General features: G+C 36.0%; 2 protein-coding genes across 2 annotated transcripts; both read right to left on the bottom strand.

Moving 5' to 3' along the window:
• Window positions 1–1,374: 1,374 nt before the first annotated feature.
• Window positions 1,375–1,950, bottom strand: LOC147380877 (G-type lectin S-receptor-like serine/threonine-protein kinase LECRK1). Its single transcript, XM_086431128.1, has one exon. The coding sequence runs from the start codon at window positions 1,948–1,950 to the stop codon at window positions 1,375–1,377; it is 576 nt and encodes a 191-aa protein (XP_086287254.1).
• Window positions 1,951–3,933: 1,983 nt separating this feature from the next.
• LOC147380876 (G-type lectin S-receptor-like serine/threonine-protein kinase LECRK3) lies at window positions 3,934–14,626 on the bottom strand. Its single transcript, XM_086431129.1, has 2 exons — window positions 13,934–14,626; window positions 3,934–5,888 (listed from the first exon to the last, which is right to left on the bottom strand). Exons 1-2 carry the CDS (start codon window positions 14,181–14,183, stop codon window positions 4,177–4,179), a joined length of 1,962 nt encoding a protein of 653 aa, XP_086287255.1. The 5' UTR covers window positions 14,184–14,626; the 3' UTR covers window positions 3,934–4,176.
• Between the last annotated feature and the right edge of the window lie 110 nt (window positions 14,627–14,736).

Below are 14,736 nucleotides of genomic sequence, written 5' to 3'. Positions count from 1 at the left end.
AATAAATACCGAAACGGGATATGGCTCCTTTCATAAATATTTTAAATCATGGTCGGATATAATTTAGATAATCTAGGGTGTGTAAAATATCATAAAATAATTTTCCAAAGAAAATAAATTTCCTATAAAAGTAGTTCAGAGAATGTTTAGTTGACACATTGTCAAAAATAGAGTTGGATTTTAGTCTGGGAAAGTTACTTAATGAGCCCTAATAAGAGGGTATTGTTTTCAAATGAAAAATGTTGAACTGACTTCCTTTAATACTGTACTCAACGCTGCAGTAATGTGGCAGTGTTCAGAGAACCATAGATTTCTTGTCAGAAAATGTTAGAATGACTTTAAAATTCACTCCATTTCACACTTTACCGACGTGGATGTGTATAGAACCATTAGATGCTTTTAATTGAGGTAAGACTGAATAGAATCTATATGTGCACTTCCACATCATCAAAGTGTGAAATGGAGTGAATCTAAACTCTCTCCAGCATGACTCTTTCTTGCTTTGTATCTCGAGGAAACAATATATGATTCTTTGAACATTGCCATGTCAGCACAGTGTTGAGCACTATGGCGAAGGAAGTCAGTTTGGAACAACTCTTCCCAACACAACCTAGTTTTTGAACAGTAATTTAGTTAATTGACTTAAAATAAAAATAAAATAATGTTGCAGTGTCCTCAAGATTGACCTTAGTACACACTTTGTTGATGTGGAGGTGTTTATATAATCATAAAGGCTTTCATCGTGATATGAGTGAAAAACATTTATGATGTTTATGCACCTTCACATCAGTAAAGTGTGAATTGAGGTCAATCTTAAGGTCGCTCCAGCATGACTCTAAAAAATAATCATAAATGCGAATCACTTTAAAACAAAATTTAAAGTACCCAAAGTATCATTTCCCATCCCTTTCAGTTTACAAGTGTTTTTCAATGGCTACACAACATGGAAAAATGCCATATTCGATGGCCGAAGGCCGTCAAATTTCATAAAATTCTACCAACCAAGGCATTAAAATTTTTCATTGTCGAATATTTATTTTTTTCGACAAACCAAAATCATCATAAAAATTCAGTCCATTCCGAAACCTATAACCCCCATAGCACAATAGTTGTCAACAAAGGTTGCTCTTGATCTCAACCTGGACGATCAAATTTCTCAAGAAAATAATTTTTACATGAAAATGTTCATGTGCAAATATCTTTTTCTCAACAAAATCTTTTTCCATAATTTCATATAATGACCATCAAATATCAAAGATAACCCAAATCTTCATTTTTTATTTGCTAAGCAAACCCAATCTTAACATATCAACGTGCATATTATTCTATCATATTACCTGAATTCCAATATGAGGTTGAGGCTGCCTGAGGTGGTTATGCTGGGTACTGCACTAGATTACCATCTCTCTGCATATTGAGCTTAAACCTTCCCTTTCGAGGGTTGGTTTGCGAGACGTTAGAGAACAATTCTCCCCTTGCAGCCACGAGATGCTGGCCTTGTACAATGGTGTTGGTTGGATAATCAAAACTCTGCCATATGATCTTCGAATCCGAATTATAGATAACAAAATTCCCAGAATCTAGCATGGAAGCCGAGGAAACAGATTTAGAAGTAACGGTGATGGATTTGTCGCCGTCTTGTGAGGATCTTAGAATGAGCCCACCATTATTAGTCAATTGCAATATAACATTATTAGGAACTTGAGGATCATCTCGGTTCGCAATCCATATAACAGTCTTTTCGGGACTTCGGGCAAACCAGATTGCTATGGTGAACCTACCTTGACCTATCGGGTAGAATCCGAAGGCGAATCGACCTGAAGGTGAAAGCCATGAGGTAAGGTTGGTGGGGGAGAGGGAAGAGCCTAAGCTTATGTTGGAGTATCTTTCTTGACCTATTACAGTAGAAAATGTAAAGAGGAGAATAAGAAATATATAGATAGGAGGCATGGAAGATGGTTCTTAATTTGGAAAATTTCTTCTTAATTAAGAGGAGAGAGCTTAGAAGAGAGTTCAGAAGAACAAGAACCAATGTACAGTATTTTTGACGTTTTAAGTAGTCGATGAGAATATGACTCTCTATATCTATGAAGAGAAGTCAAAATAACTGTTCAACCCTCCAGGAATCTTGCATGTTTAAAATGTAAGGGTAGGGTTAAAGGCACCCCAATAATTACCAAGGGCGCTCCCACACCTTATTTTATATTGCTAAAAATATTTTTTTTCTTACCATATTCCATAGGTTATTTGTTTATTTGACAAGTCAAAGTTTTCGTGAGTCATTGAATTGTCTTGACTTGTTGGTTTGATATCCATCCAGTCCAAGTCAAGTTATAAAACTATGCTAAAAGTCCAAATATCTCACCAAACGAAGAAAAAAAAATCTTAAATCCATTTGTAATTGGTAAGTCTAAATCAAGATGTTATTTGATATGTTCTTTGGAAAATTATTTTACCCAAAAGAAGACTTTGCAAAATCCACGTTTTGGTTAATATTTGAGATACTCCCTGTATTTCTTATCATATGACAAACCCCTTGAAGTTTGAACACTGTCTTCCGTAAGTGAATATTCGAAAATGACTGAAATAACCTTATCTTCAACCACTGACCAAATACCCTTCATTTTTTATTTTTTTCCTGAAAAATACTTCTTCAAAATTGGATTTTGGCAACAAGAAGACCACTTTTCACCATACAATTTGATAAGTTATTTATTTCTTCCTATTGTTTCATCTTCTAAATACATTGGAAGTAAACAAAGAAATCTTAGATGATTTCCACAAATAAATCAAGGATTTAGGAAAGTTTTTTTTTTTTTTTTTTGAAAAAAAAAATAATTTCTTTGGAGAAAAATAAATAAATTAAAAATACTGAAATAAATAAAACTTGTTATAATAAAAATCAATAAGGTTGAAGAAGATGATTTGTTTGGAGAAAAAATCAACGATTTTTGCTATGAGATTGAGGATGAGGTTATTTCGGTAATTTTCATTTATAAAAAATATTTACTAATATACGGAGGGACATATTTAAATCACCTGAAAAATGAAGTCACAACACAGTACCCACCAAATATTATCAAACAAGTTTCTTCTTATAGTGGCCATCTGACTATTATTGCAATTCCAAAAATACCCTCTGGAGAAAAAAAAATTAAAAATAAAAACCTCTGCACTGCAGATACAATTATTCAATAGCTATATGCTTTAAAACATTAATCGACTCAATCCAATTTAGCTATGATTTAACTCAACAGTTAAATCAAATCCAGTGATAAGAAAATCATAACACACAAATAAAACATTAATTGATTAATGTAACTAAGCACCTGTGAGTGCATTTTCCAGGTTACCATTGATACCCCATAACAAGGGCGAAGTCAGGATTTTATTATAGTGAAGATAAATGGTTTTTGGGAGAAATTTAATGTTTTATTTTTTTTTTTTTTGTTGGAAGTGAAGAAATGATACTTACACGTCTTTTCCAATTAGTCTATGAGAGAAGGTCCAGTCAAGAAGCAATGTCATCTTCAAAAACTGAAAAGGGAGTAGGAGAAAACAGGGCATGACAATTGTAAGATCAAGAAGAAGATGGAAAAGCCACCACAAGCAGCTTTCAGTCTAGTTTCTCTCTCTAGAATACTAAGAGAACTCATAGCTTCTTTCTTTCTAACCCACCATTTTAAGATTATTTTAGAAGACCACCATGCATTTTTTTCGTTCTCATCTATGCCTTATCTTAAAAAACTAATAGAAAAAAAAAAAATCAATGAATTTAACAGAAGGAAAAGAGGGGGGGGGAGGGAAATATCATCCAATCGTGCATTATGGTCTTCTAAAATAATCTTGATATAACATGAATCAATTAAAAAAAATAAACGAAGCAGCAAGGGAATCACGCACAAAACACAACTATTTACCTGATTCGGCAGTGTGGCTACATCAAAGAACCAGATCCAAATCTAATTACTATATTCTTGAAAGTTACAACCTAGAGATCTCTAGCAAATAAGAACAGGAGAAAAACTTTGGGCCATAATCAACAAAGATCATTCTCACCTTATTCATCAAACACGTCAATTTTGGGAGCACAATGAAAAATAGAAATTGAATTATTTTATGATTAAAAGCGAAATCTGTACTGAGAGTACTGATATGCTGGTTGGAAGATTCCATTTAGATGGCACTAAGAAAAGAAGTAGGACTAGGAGGAATTGGAATATCTATAGTCCCTTCCAGCATTAGGACTACCTTCTTCATGGAAGGACGAAGCGAAGGCTCGTCTAGGATGCACCACAGAGCCACCCTCACCATTCTTTCCAACACATTCTTGTCCACCTCTTCATCTCCCACCAACTTACCCACCTCTCCATTCTCAAAACAGTCATACACCCAATCCAGGAGAACAACTTCGTCCTCAACCAGCTCCATATTTAAATTCTTTCGACAACATAAAATCTCCAACAGCACAATTCCGAAGCTGTACACGTCTACCTTGACGGTTATGGGCATGTTTCGATGCCACTCAGGTGCGACATATCCTCTAGTCCCTCTGATATTAGTATAGGTCCTCGTTTGGTCTGACTTCAATAGCTTAGCCAACCCAAAATCAGCTATTTTCGGGCAATGGTACTCATCCATGAGTATGTTCTGAGGCTTTATGTCGCAATGGATGATCTGGGTCTCGCACTCTTCATGCAGGTATAAGATGCCTCTAGCTATGTTCAAAGCAATTCGCACTCTTTCATCCCAATTTGGGCACTTTTCGGGACTGAAGAGCAAGTTCGCGAGGGACCCATTGCTCATGTACTGGTATACTAGAAGCCTATTAAGGCCTTCATGGCAGTAACCTAACAATTGGACAAGGTTTTTGTGATGGGTTCTCCCAATCACTCTCATCTCAGTTTTAAACTCACTTTCTCCTTCTTTAGACACTCTATCTAGTCTCTTGACAGCAATGGTCTCTTCTGTCTGATTGTTGAATAAACTCCCTTTAAAAACTGTTCCGAAAGATCCCCTACCCAACTCTTCCTTGAAACCATCCGTTGATTTCACGATCTCATCATAAGTAAATGATCGCAAAGAGATCCCTTCACTTAATCCGATCGTTTTTTCTGTGATCCTTTTGTACGCCCAAACACGTTGTCTGCAAATAAGAACACCAGTAGTTCCTATGATTATTAAAGCAATAGTAAAAACCACAATACTAACAATTAGAATATTAATTTGTCGCTCTTTATTGCTTTCTTTCGCAACTGTAGTTGTTGTCATCAGCTTGATAAGAACTTTGCTTGATTCATCCATATTTCTTCTCCCATATCTCAATGGGAGTCTTTGTTTTTTGCAATCTGACTTTATGTATATAGCAACATCACAGTTACAGTCATTTATACAGGCTTCCGTGCATTGTTCTTCGGTTTTGGATGACAAGACAGAGTATGAATCATCTTCCCAGCTTATCTGCGGTAAACTTTTAATGGTGTATTTGATATTTTCATGCTTGCTGTTGCAACCTTCTGCACTGGTGTTGCTCTTACAACCCAAAGTCTTTTCAGCATCATCAATGTACTCGAAATTAGGTAGACAATAGCATACCGGATCTTGATCCATTAGAATACAATACCCATTTAGGCCACAAAGGCCTCTCGGATCGCACTTATTCTTTGGCACATTCCATTTGACTGACCAATTATCATTCTGATCCAAACTGTGTGAATATAACCTTAAGATCCCATCTATGTCGATCGTCATGCGATAAAACATTGTACCCTTGGAAGGAAACACACCATCACTCAGATTCCCTATATTTGAACCATTGGCATTGAGCAAGTACAAGTGACCATTTTCATCAAGATTTACTGTTACATTATCTCCTGCAGTCCACGTTCCTGTAAAATAATAGAATTCTATTTGATTATTGGATGCAATTACATGAGCCCTAACAGTAGTTAACAAAAAAAATTTACTATTAAGATATTAAAAGATAAAGAATGTTTTACAAAACAAGGTTGTATGTTATTGATTTATTAGCCCAACCGCATTTTTGAAATATTTATGAAAATGGTAATATAACCTACTTTATTTTATTGAAAATACTTTCCTTACCAACTTAGTAAGATTTTAACTTTAATTAAGGGTCAATTTGCTCAACTGGATTATCACAGGCAATCCAATACTGCCTCTAGATTTCATGGAAAAACTCAGATAAAATTAAAAGAAAAAAAAAAAAATTGGGTGTCATCCTAGGTTTAGAAAAAGGATGGCTATCAAACTTCCACGGAAGTCCCAAATTTAAGATTAAAATTCAACAGTGAAAAATATTTATATAAATATATATATATATATTAATTTGTTTTTTGAAATTTCATAGAATTTTGTCCTCTACAACTTATGGCATGGGATCATGTTTTTTTTTATTTTATGCCACGAGGTAAGGTCAACAACCCTTAGTAAGAGTTGAAATCTTACTAAATCAATAAGGCCATCGGAGGCTGTGTTATTTTATGTATTTATGAGAGCTGCTATTGGCACCCCAACTTTTACTCACTACACCCTATTTATTTTAAATTGTTTATAACACCTCAATTAAAGAATAAAACACACTATTCAACTATTACAAAGGTTTGGTTCAAGATATTATCTCAACATCACAAAACATAATTACAATTGTTCAATTCAGTAATTGTTTACAATTAGGATTATACTTACATAAAATCCTAAAACTGAAAGATAGAAATCGAAAAAAAAAGGAGAGAACTTCTATTGGCACCCCAACTTTTACTTATTCTCAGTCAGTCATTCATTTTTTTCTGTTAATTGGGGTGTAATAAGTAAAAGTTAGATTGTCAATAGCAGCTCTCTTACTTATTATTACCAAAACAGGCATCCTCTGCATGAAAGTAAACTAAATTTAAACTTGTACCATTTTTTTATGTTTAACTTCATACAAATGAATGTTTTTAAATCAAAATGGTACATATTTAGCTGTATTTTCCTTTGTACCTTACTTTCAACCTAAAATAAACCTAAATATGGTTCTGTTTTTTTCATTGTTTTGTAGAAAAATAGAAAGATATGGTCTTTTATTTGAGGTTCCCAAAGAAGGCTTTGAAAGTAAAATGACAATAGTTACAGTAAATCTTGATGAAAATGGTCAATTGTAATGGCCCAGCCACGTTTTGGAAATATTTATCAAAAGGGGTATCCTCTCCAGGACATTTAACTGAATTCTACTTTGTAAATTAAAAAATAAAAAATAAAAAATCATACAAATGAATAGGGGTAGGGTTACGGCCTTCTTATTGAGCCTGTAAAGATATGCCAGAATCAACAATTTGCAACCCGTTAAATTTAAATTGGGCTAGGGCTCAATATTGCCCAACCTGGACTAGGCTATCAATGAGCCAGGTTTTCACCCAATTCGGCCCGGCCCGACATGGACCGGATAGATTTTAGAATTTAGTCCATTTAATTATAGGGCCGGCACCCGCTTTATTATAGGGCTGGGTTTGAGCTTTGAATGTAGACCCGTTGGGCGGCCCGACCAGCTATACATTATCAAAATGTATTACATAATAGTTTATTTTTTATTTCTTATTATAAATTAATAAGAATGCCCATAAAATATTATTGAGTCGTGCTCGATTAACATTGAAATTGACATCGTTTGGGACATTGTTGTGCACAGAACCATAGATGCTTCTCACTCGTATCTCGATGAAAAGCATATATGGTTCTATTGACACCTCCACATCAGCAATGTCCCAAATGATGTCAATTTTAACGTGACTTCAGCATTTTCCAATATTATAGTATAGAATGCAATTAATTTTGTCAAATCTAATAATAAAATATTATTTGGATCAATTAGTATGCTTTTGATAAATAAAAAATAGTTAAAAATGAATTCGGCCGGGCCCGCAAATGGCCCTAATATTGGTGGACCGGGCTTGGACTAAAGTTTTTATTTCTTAAGCCCGGTCCAATATTTATATTGGTTGGGTTAGCGCCAAGTTTTAAGCCTTGAAAGGACTGGCCCATTTAAAGCCCAGACTGAGTTTGGCCCAACCCATCCAGGCCATTGACAGCTCTAGATCCAATACATATATTTAAAGTTTGGCCCAACCCATCCAGCCCAAACTATAGACATATGTTTAAAGTTTAGATCCCATATTGACTCATGAAGAACGATTAGAAATAATCTTACATAGAAAATTTGTTGGAAAAGATATCTTTTTCATTAAAAAATATTGAATTTAATCATTTTATTTGGCTGGAACTTAACCCATGCCCGTTAGGGCCGAGCTACGACTTAGTCGACTTAAGCCCAATAAGACTATATGTTTGGTCTAGGTAGAGCCCACCTCTTTAGGGTTAATTTAGGACTCATTCAAGACCAGCTCGAACAGGCCCATTGACAACCCTACAAATGAATAGTTTGTTCCAAAAATGGAATTTACTCATGCAAGTGCTGATTTTGTAACTCAACCTAACAGAATAACTCAAAAACCCAACGACCTGGCATGTGCAAAGAACCCTAACACATGTTCATGGAGATGTGCGTTGTGTATCCCAAGGAAAAAAATCTACAGCTCTCTCTTTAAGGCATCCGAACGCTATATATATATATGGGTCGGGTTCCGTAAACCCCCATTACGACCCCCATTGCGACACACCATTTTGTCTTATATGGGCAAAAATGTTTGGAATGGGCTGATTTTTTTGTGAGGATGATCTCTATGGTGAGGAGATCATCCTTGCCAACAATCAGCTCATTATGAAACTTCTAGCCCCATATTTACAAGTTGAAAAATTATAGACCGTCCAATTTTTGTAAATCAATTTTGATGGGGTTAGAAGTTTTGGAATGGGATGATTTTTTTTCCAGGATGATCCCCTCGTCACAGAAATCATCCTCACAAAAAATCAGCCCATTCCAAACATTTTTGCCCATATAAGACAAACGGTGGATCGTAATGGGGGTCGTAATAACGCCATCCTATATATATATATATAGGAAGCGGTTCAGTAGCCCTAAAGTTTGCCAAGTTTGGTGCTAAACATTTTTTGTAAATCACTTTTGATGGGGTTAGAAGTTTTGGAATAGGCTGATTTGTTGTGAGGATGATCTCTACGGTGAAGAGATCATCCTCACAAAAAATCAGCTCATTTTGAAACTTCTAACCCTAGTTTACAAGTTGAAGAATCGTGGACCGTCCAATTTTTGTAAATCACTTTTGATGGGGTTAGAAGTTTTGAAATAGGTGATTTTTGGTGAGGATGATCTCCTCATTATAGTGATCATCCTCACAAAAAATCAACTCATTCCAAAGCTTCTAACCCATATTTTGAAAAATGTTTGGCACCAAACTTGGCAAACTTTAGGGTTGCTGAACTGTCCCCATATATATATATATATATATATGGGGTCCCGTTCAGCAACAAACATTTTGACAAAACATTTTTCAAAACATGGGTTAGAGGTTTTGGAATGGGTTGATTTTTGGTGAGGATGATATCTACGGTGAGGAGATCATCATCACCAAAACTCAGCCCATTCCAAAACTTCTAACCCCATCAAAAATGGTTTACAAAAAATGGACGGTCCACGATTTTTCAACTTGTAAACTGGGGCTAGAAGTTTTGGAATGGGCTGATTTTTGGTGAGGATGATCTCCTCACCGTAGAGATCATCCTCACCAAAAATCAGCCCATTCCAAAACCTCTAACCCATGTTTTGCCAAAATGTTTGTCAAAATGTTTGTTACTGAACGGGACCCGTATATATATATATAGGTCACGTTCAATGGCAAATGTTTTAGCAAACTTTTTGGCAAAACATTTTTCAAAACATGAGTTAGAAACTTTGTAATGGGCTGATTTTTGGTGAGGATGATCTCTACGGTGAAGAGATCATCATCACCAAAAATCAGCCCATTCCAAAACTTCTAACCCCATCAAAAACAGTTTACAAAAAATAAACGATCCACGATTTTTCAACCTGTAAACTGGGGCTAGAAGTTTTGGAATGGGCTGAATTTTGGTCAGGATGATCTCCTCACCGTAGAAATCATCCTCACCAAAAATCAGCCCATTCCAAAATCTCTAACCCATGTTTTGAAAAATGTTTTGCCAAAATGTTTGTTGATGAATGGGACCCATATATATATATATAGGGTCGGGTTCCGTATACCCCTATTACGACTCAAATTGCGACACACCGTTTTGTCTTAATTGGGCAAAAATGTTTGGAATGGGCTGATTTTTTGTGAGGATGATCTCTATGGTGAGGAGATCATCCTTGCCAAAAATCAGTTCATTATGAAACTTCTAGACCATCCAATTTTTGTTGAAAAATTATAGACCGTCCAATTTTTGTAAATCAATTTTGATGGGGTTAGAAGTTTTGGAATGGGATGATTTTTTGCCAGGATGATCCCCTCATCACAGAGATCATCCTCACAAAAAATCAGCCTATTCCAAACATTTTGGCCCATATAAGACAAAACGGTGTGTCGCAATGTGAGTCGTAATAGGGGTCGTAATATCGCTGTTCATATATATATATATATATGGGAAATGTTCAGCACCCTAAGTTTTACCACACACTTTAACAAACGTTTTTTGTCTTACATGGGTTAGAAGTTTTGGAATCAGCTGATTTTTGGTGAGGATGATCTCTATGATTAGATGATCATCCTCCCCAAAAATCAGCCCATTCCGAAATGTTTAGCCTCATGTTTACACGTTGAAAAATCGTGGACCGTCCATTTTTGTAAATCAATTTTGATGGGGTTAGAAGTTTTGGAATGAGCTGATTTTTGGTGAGGATGATCTCCTCACCATAGAGATCATCCTCACCAAAAATCAGCTCATTCCGAAACTTCTAACCCATGTCAGACAAAACGCGTTTGTTAAAGTGTGTGGTAAAACTTAGGGTGCCGAACGGGACCCTATATATATATATATGGGGGGTGTTCAATGGCCAACTTTTTGGCAAAACATTTTTCAAAACATGAGTTAGAGGTTTTGGAATGGGCTGATTTTTGGTGAGGATGATCTCTACGGTGAGGAGATCATCATCACCAAAAATCAGCCCATTCCAAAACTTCTAACCCCATCAAAAACAGTTTACAAAAAATGGACAGTCCACGATTTTTCAACTTGTAAACATGGGTTAGAAGTTTTGGAATGGGCTGATTTTTGGTGAGGATGATCTTCTCACCGTAGAGATCATCCTCACCAAAAATCAGCCCATTCCAAAACCTCTAACTCATGTTTTGAAAAATGTTTTGGCCAAAAAGTTTGCCATTGAATGGTACCCTATATATATATATATATATATATATATATATATATATATATATATATATATATATATATATGTGGTCCCGTTCCCCACCCTAAGCTTTACCCTACACTTTAACAAACGTGTTTTGTCCTACATGAGTTAGAGGTTTTAGAATGAGCTGATTTTTGGTGAGGATGATCTTTTCGATGAGGAGATCATCATCATCAAAATTCAGCTCATTTCAAAACTTCTAACCCCATCAAAAATGGTCTACAAAAAATGGACGGTCTACGATTTTTCAACTTGTAAACATGGGACTAAGAATTTTGGAATGGGCTGATTTTTTGTGAGGATGATCTTCTAATTATAGAGATCATCCTCACAAAAAATCAACCTATTCCAAAACTTCTAACCCATGTAGGACAAAACACGTTTGTTAAAGTGTAGGGTAAAGCTTAGGGTGTTGAATATATATATATATATATATAGGGAAATGTTCAGCACCCTAAGTTTTACCACACACTTTAACAAACGTTTTTTGTCCTACATGGGTTAGAAGTTTTGGAATGAGCTGATTTTTGGTGAGGATGATCTCTATGATTAGAAGATCATCCTCCCCAAAAATCAGCCCATTCCGAAATGTTTAGCCCCATGTTTAGACGTTGAAAAATCGTGGACCGTTCATTTTTTGTAAATCAATTTTGATGGGGTTAGAAGTTTTGGAATGAGCTGATTTTTGGTGAGGATGATCTCCCCACCATAGAGATCATCCTCACCAAAAATCAGCTCATTCCGAAACTTCTAACCCATGTAAGACAAAACGCGTTTGTTAAGTGTGTGGTAAAACTAGGGGTGGCGAACGGGACCCATATATATATATGGGAGCGGTTCAGCGGCCCCAAAGTGTTCCAAGCTTCGTGCCTAGCTTTTATGGCCATCGGATAGAAGCGAATCCAACGGTTCAGCGGCTCTAAATGGTTGTAAAGTTAAAACCTTTACTAATTAATTAACACCCCCTCATAAAACTAAGTATTCAGTTTTTAAGTCCCTCTTCCTTCTCTCCTTCTCTTCTTCGAATGTCTCTCTCCCTGACAAAACCCATTGATCTCTCTCTCTATCGAAAACATCGAACTCTCTCTCTCGAAAACCCATCAAACTTCTCTCTCTCTCTCTCTCTCCTCTCTCTCTCTCTCTCTCTCTCTCTCTCTCTTTCTAGTTACATCTCTCTTTCAAAAGTGAAGTTCGAAAACCCATCTTTCTTATATGTTCAATAACTCAGCACCCACTTTCACCAATGGGCGAGACTTATCAAAGAATGGCCTTGACTGCCATCCATAAGATTTTAGTGAATATTGATAAATGGAATTTCATCAATTAGATTTTGTACATCATTCATTTGTTCCTCATCATGGTTTGCTCTACTTGATCGATTCTCTATATTTCTTGTAGGATCAACTTGGCAGAGTGGGCTTGCTATCTGGTATTTTATTTATAATGTTGGGATTGGGTACAAATGGTGTACCTCCACTTGTCCAGTTAAGAACCCCACCACCAACACTTATGGGTCTGCCCAATCTTCCTACATCTTTGGGAGGTTATGCAAATTATATTTAGTCCTGTTTTTGTTATGGTGCATTGAACATAACTGTCGTACGAACTTCACTTTTGAAAGAGAGATAATAACTAGAGAGAGAGAGAGCTTCGATGGGTTTTCGAGAGAGAAAGTTCGATGGGTTTTTGATAGAGAGAGAGTTCGATGGGTTTTGTGAGGGAGAGAGACATTCGAAAATGAGAAGGAGAGAAGGAAGAGGGATTTAAAACTGAATACTTAGTTCTATGAGGGGGTGTTAATTAATTAGTAAAGGTTTTAACTTTACAACCGTTTAGAGCCGCTGAACCGTTGGATTCGCTTCTATCCGATGGCCATAAAAGCTAGGCACGAAGCTTGGAACACTTTGGGGCCGCTGAACCGCCCTATATATATATATATATATGAGTCAGGTTCTAAGGACAACCATTTCTACACACATATAGATAATGTGTTTTGTCTTATAGGGCAAAAATGTTTGGAATGAACTGATTTTTTGTGAGGATGATCTCTGTGATGAGGGGATCATCCTGGCAAAAAATCATCCCATTCCAAAACTTCTAACCCCATCAAATTCATTTACAAAAATTGGACGGTCTATAATTTTTCAACAAAAATGGACGGTCTAAAGTTTTCATAATGAGCTGATTTTTGGCAAGGATGATCTCCTCATCACAGAGATCATCCTCACAAAAAATCAGTCAATTCCAAATATTTTTACCCATATAAGACAAAACACGTTGTCTATATGTGTGTAGAAATGGTTGTCCTTTGAACCTGACCCTATATATATATATATGTACGTAAAAGAAATGGTATTAAGAGAGAGGAACAATTACATCCGTCCAGGATTTGGGTGACCATTTGGTCTGCCACAAAAACAAAAGCCATACAAACGACAAAGAGGGAAATTTTCTATAGAATCAAAAAATTCAGAAGACCGTGTACTAGAAGAATAAACATCAGTTGCATACATGATCTGTTTTTTTTTTTTTTAAGTTTCTCCCAAGATAAATCTTAATCTTAGGTGTTTAAGATCACAAATAATTAATTACCTGTACTCCAATATGCATTTGTGGCTGCCTGAGGTGGTTCTGCTGGGTACTGCACTAGATTACCATCTGTCTGCATATTGAGCTTAAACCTTCCCCTTCGAGGGTCAGTTTGTGAGGCGTTAGAGAATAATTCTCCCCTTGCAGCCACGAGTCGCTGGCCTTGCACGATCGTGTTGGTTGGATAATCAAAACTCTGCCATATGATCTTCGAATCCGAATTATAGATAACAAAATTCCCAGAATCTAGCATGGAAGCTGAGAAAGCAAATTCAGAAGTAGTGATTGATTTTTCGCCTTCTGATGATCTTAGAATGAGCCCACCATTACTACTCAATTGCAATGTAACATTGCTAGGAACTCGAGGCTCATCATCTCGGTTTGCCAGTCCATATAACAGTCTTTTCGGGAATTTTGGGAAACCAGATTGCTATGGTGAAGAGTTCTTGATGATCTAACGGATAGAATCCGAAGGCGAATCGACCAGAAGGTGAAAACCATGAGGTGGGGTTGGTGATGGGGGAGAGGAAAGAGTCTAAGCTTATGTTGGAGTTTCTTGGTTGAGCTGTTACAATAGAAAATGTATAAAGGACAAGAAGAACTATAGAGATAATAGGAGCCATTGAATAAGAAATATAGATAAATTTTTTACTCTCTATAGTTTCTACTTTTCTCTTAACTTAAATGCCTGAAGAGAACTTGGATTGGAAGATAGTTGAGAACAAAAAAGAACCACAATCTATATAACATTTTTTATTGTGTATAAGTCACAAAAGGACTGTTTTTTTCCTGCACCACCGTCCAAG

The sequence above is a fragment of the Akebia trifoliata genome, unplaced genomic scaffold (assembly GCF_017979445.1).
Source record: "Akebia trifoliata isolate Shusen 1 unplaced genomic scaffold, ASM1797944v1 Contig00908, whole genome shotgun sequence".
Lineage (NCBI taxonomy): Eukaryota > Viridiplantae > Streptophyta > Magnoliopsida > Ranunculales > Lardizabalaceae > Akebia > Akebia trifoliata.
Note: the sequence above shows the minus strand (reverse complement) of the source record. Positions and strands in the feature narration are given on the sequence as shown.